Source organism: Hyaena hyaena, unplaced genomic scaffold (assembly GCF_003009895.1).
Source record: "Hyaena hyaena isolate Hyena2069 unplaced genomic scaffold, ASM300989v1 scaffold_29, whole genome shotgun sequence".
NCBI lineage: Eukaryota > Metazoa > Chordata > Mammalia > Carnivora > Hyaenidae > Hyaena > Hyaena hyaena.
The window spans coordinates 2,184,660-2,194,711 of NW_024080661.1; the positions used below are offsets into that span (position 1 = coordinate 2,184,660).

General features: G+C 56.8%; 2 protein-coding genes across 7 annotated transcripts; one reads left to right on the forward strand and one right to left on the reverse strand.

Moving 5' to 3' along the window:
- Window positions 1-48: 48 nt before the first annotated feature.
- LRRC46 (leucine rich repeat containing 46) lies at window positions 49-4,878 on the forward strand. Its single transcript, XM_039227757.1, has 8 exons — window positions 49-397; window positions 489-594; window positions 1,878-1,986; window positions 2,918-2,964; window positions 3,231-3,340; window positions 3,506-3,575; window positions 3,916-4,064; window positions 4,367-4,878. Exons 1-8 carry the CDS (start codon window positions 388-390, stop codon window positions 4,732-4,734), a joined length of 969 nt encoding a protein of 322 aa, XP_039083688.1. The 5' UTR covers window positions 49-387; the 3' UTR covers window positions 4,735-4,878.
- Window positions 4,879-4,905: 27 nt separating this feature from the next.
- Window positions 4,906-8,927, reverse strand: SCRN2 (secernin 2). Of its 6 annotated transcripts, none has more exons than XM_039227751.1 (8): window positions 8,878-8,927; window positions 8,386-8,559; window positions 7,962-8,143; window positions 7,199-7,398; window positions 6,532-6,747; window positions 6,219-6,347; window positions 5,920-6,057; window positions 4,906-5,655 (listed from the first exon to the last, which is right to left on the reverse strand). In XM_039227751.1, exons 2-8 carry the CDS (start codon window positions 8,557-8,559, stop codon window positions 5,330-5,332), a joined length of 1,365 nt encoding a protein of 454 aa, XP_039083682.1. In that variant the 5' UTR covers window positions 8,878-8,927; the 3' UTR covers window positions 4,906-5,329. The 6 variants fall into 6 exon arrangements, with proteins under 6 accessions (XP_039083682.1, XP_039083683.1, XP_039083687.1 ...); XM_039227752.1 differs by having other exon boundaries at window positions 8,864-8,885; XM_039227753.1 differs by having other exon boundaries at window positions 5,403-5,655; window positions 5,920-6,100; window positions 6,219-6,384.
- Window positions 8,928-10,052: the final 1,125 nt, after the last annotated feature.

Consider the following 10,052-nt stretch of genomic DNA (forward strand, 5'->3'; position numbering starts at 1 on the left):
GGGTGGGGCAGTAATCCGCATGCGCGCTGAGCCCGAGCCCTTCTAGCCCGCCCTCCCTGACGCCCCGCCTGGCGTCCAGTCTCCTAGCAACAACGCCTCGACTCCCTCAAAGCTCTTTTCTCAGGATCCTCACCCACCACTCTCTGCCCCAAACCCTCCGCTGGGGACTAGCGAAGTCCCTCTGCACCCCTCAAACCCAGACCCCTCGCCTCGATTTACTTTAGTCTTCTACCCCGCCTCATTAATTTGCTCTGAATCGACACTTTCCCTTGTCCCTCAAGTCTCTGAAATTCTCTCTTATACCATCCGCGGTTCCGCCATCCCGGGGACTAAATTGCTCTGCTTCCTTTCGTTTTAGTCCCGCGCCAGGCCAGTAGCCTTTAGATCATGGCCGGAGGTGAGTAGGGAATGGAGCGGTGGGTAGAACCGTTGGATAACAGTAGGGTCAGGCTTCCAAGAATAAGGGAACCGTTTTCATCTTTTCACAGCTAATCTTGCCCAGAGTCCAGAAGAAGGAGGCGTGTGCATTACTGAAACTCTTATCACTAAGAGGAACTTGGCCTTCCCTGAGGATGAGGATCTGTCAGAGAAGATGTGAGTGCCCGCGGGAGGAGAGGGGTGCCGGACGATAGAAACACACAGAATGACCAGTCCCCTGAGCTGTACTGGTTTGCCAGCTCATCTTTGCCCCTCTCTTTACATACTCCACGCATCCAGTCAGTGGTAACGTCCAATCGACTTTGCCTCCTTAAACAGTATTCTATTTCTTTTTTACCATGCCCCCTCAACTGCCTTGAATAACGCTCTTAAGTAAGCCATCACCTCTCAACAAATTCCTAATTAGTTTCCCTGCCCCCAGTCCAGGGTCCCCATATGGTTGCCAAAGTGATCCTTTTGAATGACAAATCTGATCAGGCACTCCCTGGTAGAACCTTCCTTGGCTCCCTAGTTCGCCCAGAATAAAATCCAAATACTTCAGCACGAGTTAACCGCTGCTGCCTTCTTCATTCTCCACAATTCCTCTAAGACCCTATGTTCTCACACCTTAGCACCTTTCTTCTCAGATTGGCACTAAGCAGCCGCACCTGGGGAGCTTGTTAATAATGAAGACTCTCAGGCCCACCTCAGACGTACTGAATCGGAATCTGGGACCCCCCAAGGGATTCAAGGGCACATTAAAGTTGGAAAAGGCCTGGATCCACACATAGTGTTCCTTCTGCTTGAAATGCCTTCTCCTCAGCCCCCTCTCACCTTCCTGGCTAACTCTTACTTGTATATCACCTCTTCCAGGAAGCATTCCCTGCTCCCCTATTCAGGACTCAGTGCACAGTCCATGTACTCCCTTAGTCCCTTCGTGTGTCTGTCATTCACTTGTCATAGATGTTTGGTCGGCTTCCCTAATAGTAATGAGAAGGGACTCTCATATGTCTCTAGGGGGCGCTCAGTAAATGTTGTGGAATTAATGAATGAGTGGATGGATCAGTGATTTTCCTTCCATGGACCACTCAAAAGGGAAGTGAGGAGGGATCCTCCTGCAGTGATGGTCTCATCCCTGTCCCAGCGCTTGCTTCCACCATCCGAGCTGGCCCAGGGAAGGCTTCCCTTGCCTCTGAGTCTCTCCGGGAATCATAAGCTATCGCCCATTTCCCAATCCACGGGCCCTACTCCTCTTACCCTCTGATCCTTCCCAGCACTACTGTTGGAGATCCAGGTCTCCAGGTTCATGATCTGGACACTGCCTCATGAGTCAAGAAATTGTTCCTGACATCTCAGCAAAGCCACTTAGCCTGAAACCCCTCTCCTACGCCCTCCCATCTTCCCTGCTAAGAGACCACGGAAGTGGGGTCTTTTACACCACCTGCTGACCATTCTCCCAGGTTTCACACTCTTGCTGAACTGCAGACTGTCCGCCTGGACCGGGAGGGGATTACTGCTATCAGGAACCTCGAGGGCCTCCAGAACCTTCACAGCCTCTATCTGCAAGCGGTACCTTCTTGCCTTTTGCTCTTCCTCCCCCCCCCCCCCCACCCCTTGCCCTCTGTGGACCAAGTCTGTTCAATGTGAAAGCAACCAGTCAGGTCATCCTGCCCATTCCCTGGTGTTCAGGTAGGCAGACCTTCACTGAAACTGGTCCCAGATGGGGCACCTGGCTGGCTCAGCCAGTGGAGCATATGACTCTTGATCTCGGGGTTGTAAGTTCAAACCCCACGTTGATTGTAGAGGTTACTTAAAAATAAAATCTTCAAAAAAAAAGAAAAGAAAATGTTCCCAGATGAACCAGAATTCTCTTGAAAGACAAATCCTCCCAAAAGAGATCCTGAGCGTGCCCTTGAAGCACTGGTTTTTTTGGTCAGACACTTCCCTTGGTTTAGACGTTCTTTTTGGTGTCTACCCTAAATCTCTCACGTTCTATAGCTCAAGCCCATTTCCTGTTTTGAAGAAGTGAAAGAGGAAACCATAAGATTCCTCTGCATCCTTTAGAACCTTGAAAGCTGTTTGGTGGTGGTGGTGGGTGGTGGGTGGCTGGTTACATATATATACAACTCCTCTGGGTTGAACATATCCAGTGCCCTTACCCTTTCTTCACAGAAATTTACAAATCAAAGTAATATACATTCATTGTTCCCTCAGTGTATATAAGCCACCACCAAGGCCTTTCCTATTTCCCCATGGCCCCTTGGCTTCCTTCTTGATTTCCAGGTCACTTTATGGTTGTGGGGTGAGCAGGGTATACTTTAATGAAGTTTATCTAGCCCCCACGTTTACACCCCTAACCATCCACCCAGAAAAAGCACATCGTCTCAAGGCAGTGACAATGAGTTTTGGGAGTGGGGTGAACATTCCCAAAGTGCCAGCTCTTCAGCCGCAAGAGGAGACACAGTCTGCTTAGTTTCCCCAACTCATTTGCTTTCTGCAGAATAAGATCCAGCGAATTGAGAACCTGGCCTGCATCCCCTCCTTGCGGTATGTGGTGTTGGGGCTCAGGCCCCGGGGGAAGGGAAACCTGCGAACACCCCAGAGAAGTGACTGGTTCAGAACTCTCCAAGCCTAATGTCTGGTCAGCTCAGGACCCAGCAAGCCTCGCTCTGCTTCTCTCACCCCAGGCCATGTGTCCCCATTCACCCTGTGGCTGCTCGGCCAGGGGCCCCGGGTGCCTGGTGCTCTCCTCCCTCCCTCTGGTGCTTCTGTGACTCAGCTCTGTCTCTGCACCCTCTCCCCTTCCCCTGCAGCTTCCTGTCTCTGGCAGGAAACCAAATCAGGCAGGTGGAAAACCTCCGTGATCTCCCACATCTCCAGTTTCTGGACCTTTCTGAGAACCTGATAGGAACACTGAAGCTGGGTAGGAATGCTCTTGCCCCAGCCCTCCCCCCCGCCCCCATCTCCCTATGCTTGTATTGGCGGCAGAGCTTCTGGGCCTCCGGGGAGATGGTGAAAACAGGCAGTGGCTTTGGGCCAGAAGGTGGTGGGTATGGGACCCTCATTGCCCTCTCCCTGGTGTGTGCAGATGAATTCCCCCAGAGCCTTCTCATCCTCAACCTGACTGGAAACAGCTGCACCAACCAGGATGGGTACAGGTGAGGAGGCATTGAGGATGGGAAGAAACGGGGTGATGGCTGAGCTCCTATTATTCACCCCACATGGACTCCCTCTCAGCCTGCAAACTTGGGGTCACCATCCAGGGCACCTTCTCGTCTCCCACCCCAGCTCAAGTGGGCCGCCTTTTCTCTCCCACCCCCAGAGGTCCACATGGAGCCTGCCCTCAGCTCTTTGGGGCTGAGCGTGGGCCGTCTTCCGGCTTGTGAACACCACCCGCTGGGTGCGGTTGCCGTGCTGGTGCCTGCACACACACCCCACCACAGGCTCCCACACCCAGGGCCGCCCTCCTGGGTAGCCTCTGCCCTTTCTGCCCCGCAGGGAGCTGGTGACAAAAGCCCTGCCCCTGCTTCTGAACCTGGACAAGCAGCCTGTGTCAGAGCGCTGGGCCTCAGACGAGGAAGATAAAGACTCAAGCGACGAGGATGAGGAGTTCCCAGAGCTGAGTGGCCCGTTCTGCACGGAGCGAGGTGGCCGGGCTTTCCTAGGCTTGCGCCCTCCCTAGGACTCACCTCTGCCCTGTGGGGCACTGGGGCAGCTAAGATGGCAGCGGTGGGGGGGCTCAGGTGGGGAGGGCGGGCAGCAACCCCAAGCTCAGCTCAGCATCTGGGTCAGAGAAGGAAAGGACAGCCGAGGCCAGGTATCAGCCATCAGGGCTGACAGAGGGTGAGTTTGGGCAGGGGGTTGGCCAGAGACCTCCTGCCTCGGCCCAGGGGCCATCCTGCCAAGCCTGGGGCTCCCATCTGCCACCTACCGTCTCGGCCCCTCGCAGGTTTCCTCGAGGAGCTGGAGCAGGAGGTGAGCAGACACATGGAGCGCAGGCAGCAGGAAGCCCTCACCGAGCACCTTCTGAGGATGGAGACAAAGCCTGTCCTCACCGACCTCCCCGAGCTGCCCTGGGGGGGCCCGGCTAGGGACAGCAGCCCCTCTGTCACTCCCAGGCAAAGGAAGGAGACACCCCCCAAGCCCGCCTCCTTGCCGCAAGCCACCTCTGCCACCAAGAAACCCTGCCCTCTGGTTTCCAGCCAGCAAAGCACTGTCCAGGCAAAGAAGGGGGTCCAAGCAGCCACAGCCCCCAAGGCCTCTCTGGCTGGGGCCCTGGGCACAACCAAAACTGTCACCCAAAGAGTCAAGAAATGAAGTACAGCCCCTCCCGTCTCCACTGGCAACACCACAGGAACAAGGAACGGGCAAGAACGGGGGATGGAGTGGGCCTCCCCTCCTTCTCAGGCCCCCCCTCCTGTGGCAGGAGCCCATCCCAATAAAATGTCTCCAGGCCCTGAATGTGTCTTGCAGGTCACTCAGGGGTAGCAAGCAGTCAAGGAAGCGGGAAACAGTCACAGAAACACAGAACCTGATTCTAAAGAGCATGTGTCTGACCTGGGAACTACCCGAAGGGCTGGCACACCTCAGGCACCCACCCGGCTTCCTGGGGCCTGAGCGGGCATCACCTTGTGGAAGAAGCCATCTCACTGCCACTCCTAGGGACTGCCCTTCCAGGGTTCAAGCCAAAGACCAAAAACCCCATGGTTCTAATCCTTCCCAGACGGTGGCCCCATCGTGCGCCAGGCATGCCCTCTTGTGCGCACACGCTCACACACGGGGGAGGCCACCTCTCCTCGCGGGCCCCTTCCGCAACCTTCTCCATCTCCTCCCCGTCACCCAAGTGAGAAGACCGTGCTGCCCGGCAAGGCCAGCAGAAGCCCTGTAGGCAGCTCAGGGCTGCCCTTTGCCCTCACTTGGCTCTCCTGCCCCCGCCAGACCTGGGATCAAGTTCACCAAACAGGGCAATGACGTACTTTATTAAGGTGAGCTGGCCACCGAAACACAGCTGAGGGGAGCAAAGGGACTGGGCTGATCCTACGACCCCAGGGGTGCTGTGCCCCCACGTCCCAGTGGTGCTCAGACATACAACTGGCTCTCCCTCTCCACAAAGGCCTGGAAGAGGCCGCCCAGCTCCTGCGGGGATGGAGCCCAGTCCCCGGCCAGCAGCCGCCGCGCAGCCTCCAGGCCCTCCTGCTCCAGATCCCGCTGCTGCTGCCGGAGCCGTTGCCCCCGATCCTGCCCAGCAAAAGTGGAGATGAGTCCCGGGCACAGGCCTCCCTCTGGACTGAGGGGGAGACGCCTGCCACAAGCAGGAGAAAGGACAGGGCCCCCGGCCTTCTCCCCGGCAGCTGGCTTTGAAGGCAGAGACTCCTCTCCTCCCCCCCGCCCCCCTCCGAGTCTCTCTCCCACTCCCAGCTCCCCTCGTATTTCCAGAGTCCTAACCGGGGGCAGGAGAAGTGAGTCATGGCCCCAGAGTAGCCCCTATTCCCTGACGGTTACCTGCTCGTTCTCCATCAGCCCGAGGGCCACCTGGTGCCGGAGGTAAAGCGGGTGACGGCGATCCACCTGAGTCTGGAATCGGGGCTGGGCCCGAACGGGGTCCTGTGCTCCAAAAGTGGGGGACAGCACCTGGGGGGCCTGGGCCATCCCCGCCCCAAAGATGAAAGGTTTGAACACTGACCTAATGGGACAGAGATGGAGGGAGCAAAGGCTATCATATCCTCCATCTTCTCCCCACCCCCCGCCCCTGCCCTCTGGCACACTCTCCTCGCCCCCTTCCTCGCCCTCATTCCTCTCACCTGGATGGGTCTGGTGTGGCGGTGAGGAAGTGGACACAGGGCTGCGTGGGATCCCGGGGCAGGATGGACACCATGCTGGCCGTGGTGCGAAAGCCTCCAGAGTCCATGCAGATGCCGCTCTCCTTGTTCCTGAGGATGCCCATCATCACCTCTGCCGTGATGCCCCCTGCGGAGGAGGACAGGCTGAGGGCCCCCCACCCCCACCCCAGGAAGAAGGGGCAACCTCTGGCCTTGGATCAAAGCTGTGGGAGAGGACAGAGGCCGGCACCACTGTGAGCCTCCCACTCTGACCCACCCCACCGCCGTCACTGACCTTGTTGCTGCTGCAGGAGCTGTTGCCCAGCCTGCGAGCGGGCTTTGGCAGCCTCCATGCGCACCGGCTGCTGGGCCAGGGAGAAGACCTGAGCGAAGTCAAACATGCTCTGCCCATCCCACCAGCCCCGGGCCCGGGCATGGGTCCGAAGCTCTGCGTGTTCGGCGGAGATGTCTGTGCCAATGCTCAGCTGATTGGAGATGTTGCGGGCCCCTTCTGCGGAGAAGCAGGGGGAGGTGGGTAGCTCATTTATCATTAAGCACCTACTCTGCCAGGTGCCAAGAAGATGATGGTGAAGAGAACACACCTGACCTCGTGGAGGGGGAGAAACAGACAAAACGACCACAGAAATAAATGTGAGCTTGCAACCGTGGTAAGTGTGGCCAAGACGCACCTGCTTGCATATAAGGGGGAAGCTTGACCACCAGGGAGTCCAGGAAGGCTCCCCAGAGGAGGCGGCCGGCTAGAGCACAAGATGATTTAAGCAGGTGAAGTAGGGGAGAGAAGTTCCCCAGTGGGTTCGTTTCCCACCTCCTTGGGTGTGCCTGCCATGTAAGAAGTTTGTACCTGGATCCGCCCTGCCCTTCACCCATGGCTTTCCCAACCCCTCCCGAGGCTGGCAAACAGGGACGGCTCAAAGAGGCGAGCCCCGGCACTGGGCCCTCACCCTGGATCCTCTGTGCAGCCCACAGCCTCCCTGCCGTCTCCAGCACCCACGCCTCAGTCCGGTCAGCCAGCAGGAAAGTGTTGTGGTAGCAGAATGGGGCTGGGTCCTCCCGGCAGCTTCCCCCTTGCCCGTAGCGCTCCAGCAAGTCTGTGATCACATGCAAGGCTCCCAGGGCAGAGCTGCTCCGTTCTAGACCCAGCCTGGCATGAAGAAATGCAGGGGACGGGAGGGGGGACGAAGTGTCAGACAGAAGGCTGCAGACAGAAGCTCCAGGGGACAGGAGGCGCCCAGAGAGGCCTAGGTCACACACCCACAAGTCTGCCAATGTTGGTGGTATTAAGCACAGTTAGGCAGGTGGATGTCTTTCAAGTTCTCCGAGGGCCCCATGAAGGAAGTGGCCCGAGTTCCCCAGCCTCTCTTCAACCAAAGCTTCTCTGCTTTTACTGGTTTTGTCAGTTGGGACTCCATATGAGATTTCATTTGGGGGGGGGGGAGTACTTCTATTGAAAAAAGAAATTTGAAAGCACTGCCCTATTTCTGGGCCAGGAGAGGCCCAGAAGTGGCCACATTCAGAAGCTTCTTACCAGACTGTGGAGATGGGGCCACCAGAGAGGGGGAGCAGGGGCAGTCTCTTTCGTGATGGCAAGGGGGAACAAAAAGGAGGCCATGGTGAACCTAACTTCGGGGAGGGGAGGATGGCCTGGGTCAGTACTCAGCTCTTAGACTTCCAGTGTGTAGACATGAGGCAAGACAGGGTCCGCACCTGAGTAGATCCATGCCCAATAGGGCTTCCCCCTCTCCAACTGGCTCCTTGGTCCACACTGCCTCATTGCCAATGCAGACACCATGCTCATTGGCGCCCATCTCAGCCCCCCACAGCCAAGAAGGGCGGCTCAGGATTACAGCGTGAGTCTTTGATACCTGTTCCACCTCAATGTAGGTGCACTGCAGGTAAGGGAGGAGAAAGGGAGTCCATTCAGAAAGGGATCTGTCATTCCCATTTTACAAAGGAAACTGAGGTCGACAGAAGCTAAATAATACGCCAAGTCCAGGTTGGTAGGCTGGAAGGTCATGCTCTTCCCACCACATCCGGGGACTTGCCAGGTGGGAGGAACAGAGGAGGAAGGTCTTAGAAGAATGCCTAGGTCTCGCCACACCTCCCGAGGCTTCCATAAGGCCTAACCCACCTGAAGCCGGCTCCCAGGGGCATGAGTGCCTGCTGGTACAAACACCACCTCCTGCACCTCGTCCCGCGGCCGGTCAGAATTCTTGGCAAAGATCACCGCTGGGGTGGCCGAGGCCGGCGGCACCGAAACAAAGCAATCGCAGGAACGCGGGGTGTCAGAGCCCCACCAGGCCATCTGGGGAGAGGTGGAGATGTGTGTGTCCCCCTCATGCCGCCTCTCCACCATCCCGGCCAGAGCTCAACAGACACTCAGGAAAGACACTGCCGTCGGCTCCTGGGCACACTCGCGGGCGGCGTGCGCAGCCCAGGCTCCAGGCTCGGGAGTCAGCGGGCGGACGTACACGGCAAGCTCCTGGGACCCAGCCCAACCGGGAGCCCGACCCCCCAGTGCCGTCGCGGGACCACCTCCCTCGCCACCCCACCCCCCTCCAAAAGTCCCACGCCCCTCTTCTGTCCACACTTTTTCGCCTCCCCAATACCGTTTGCCGCTCACCCTCTCTCCTTCCGAGATCACCGGCTTAGTCCCGGGTGCCACCGCCTCCGCTTCAGCTCATTGGACAGAGGCTCGCAGGTGACCTGGAAGGCTTTGGCCCGGGGCAGGGGGTGGGGGTGGGCGGAGCCGGAACCAAGCGCCTGCAGTTCCTTGACTTTCCACCAGGGTGCGCACCAATACTACTTCTTGGAGGGCGGCAGCGTCGGAAACCTTGCCGGTCGGCCGGCCTTTCCTAGCGCCGCTCCCAGGCACTTCCAGCAGAGATACTAGGGGGAAGAGGCATCTGGGGGTGGAAAGGAACCCACGTAAAAAGAGAGGAAAGAAAAACCGGGCAGATTTGTTAGAGAGCGAGGATTGCTTGGGCATCTGGAGGAAAAATCGTAGCTCATTGTGTCCTGGTTTGAATTACAAAGGTGCAGCCTACCCCTAACTCCCACCAGGGCCTAAGATCTGCTTCAGATTCTGTGTCTCCCCTCTCTCTCTGACCCTCCCCTGCTCACGCTGTCTCTCTCTCTCTCAGAAATAAATTAAAAAACATTAAAAAATTAAAAAATAAAAAGATCTGTAAGATTGTTACAGGGCTGGAGGTGTGGGGATAACATAACACATTAAAAAAATTTTTTTTTCATATCTATTTTTGAGAGAGAGAGACAGAGCATGAACAGGGGAGGGGCAGAGAGAGAGAGGGAGACAGAATCTGAAGCAGGCTCCAGGCTCTGAGCTGTCAGCACAGAGCCAGATGTGGGGATTGAACTCACCAACCATGAGATCAGGATGGAGCGCAAGTCGGAGGCCTAACTGACTAATCTACCCAGGTGCCGGCCAACCCCCCCAATTTTTTTAATGTTTATTTATTTTTGACAGAGAGAGAGAGAGACAGAGAGACAGAGAGTGTGTGAGCCCAGGAGGGGCAGAGAGAGACACATACAGAATCTAGAGCAGGATCCAGGATCTGAGCAGTCAGTACAGAGCGTGGGCAGAACTCACCAACCGTGAGATCATGACCTGAGCTGAAGTTGGATGCTTAACCCACTGAGCCACCCAGGTGCCCCTTTAATGCATTTTAAAAAAATTTTTTAATGTTTATTTTTGAGAGAGAGAGCACGAATAGGGAGGAGCAGAGAGAAGGAGAGACACAGAATCCGAAGCAGGCTCCAGGGTCTGAGCTGTCATCA

What these genes read in the sequence shown, in the direction of transcription:
- LRRC46 (XM_039227757.1), top strand. An exon ending in GCCTGCATCCCCTCCTTGCG is followed by an intron (nt 2,965 to 3,230) that starts GTATGTGGTGTT and finishes CTTCCCCTGCAG; the next exon opens with CTTCCTGTCTCTGGCAGGAA. An exon ending in GATAGGAACACTGAAGCTGG is followed by an intron (nt 3,341 to 3,505) that starts GTAGGAATGCTC and finishes TGGTGTGTGCAG; the next exon opens with ATGAATTCCCCCAGAGCCTT.
- SCRN2 (XM_039227751.1), bottom strand. Translation starts at nt 8,559, where the DNA reads ATGGCCTGGTGGGGCTCTGACACCCCGCGTTCCTGCGATTGCTTTGTT. An exon ending in TTGGGCATGGATCTACTCAG is followed by an intron (nt 7,399 to 7,961) that starts GTGCGGACCCTG and finishes TCTTCATGCCAG; the next exon opens with GCTGGGTCTAGAACGGAGCA. An exon ending in GGCTGATGGAGAACGAGCAG is followed by an intron (nt 5,656 to 5,919) that starts GTAACCGTCAGG and finishes TTTGCTGGGCAG; the next exon opens with GATCGGGGGCAACGGCTCCG.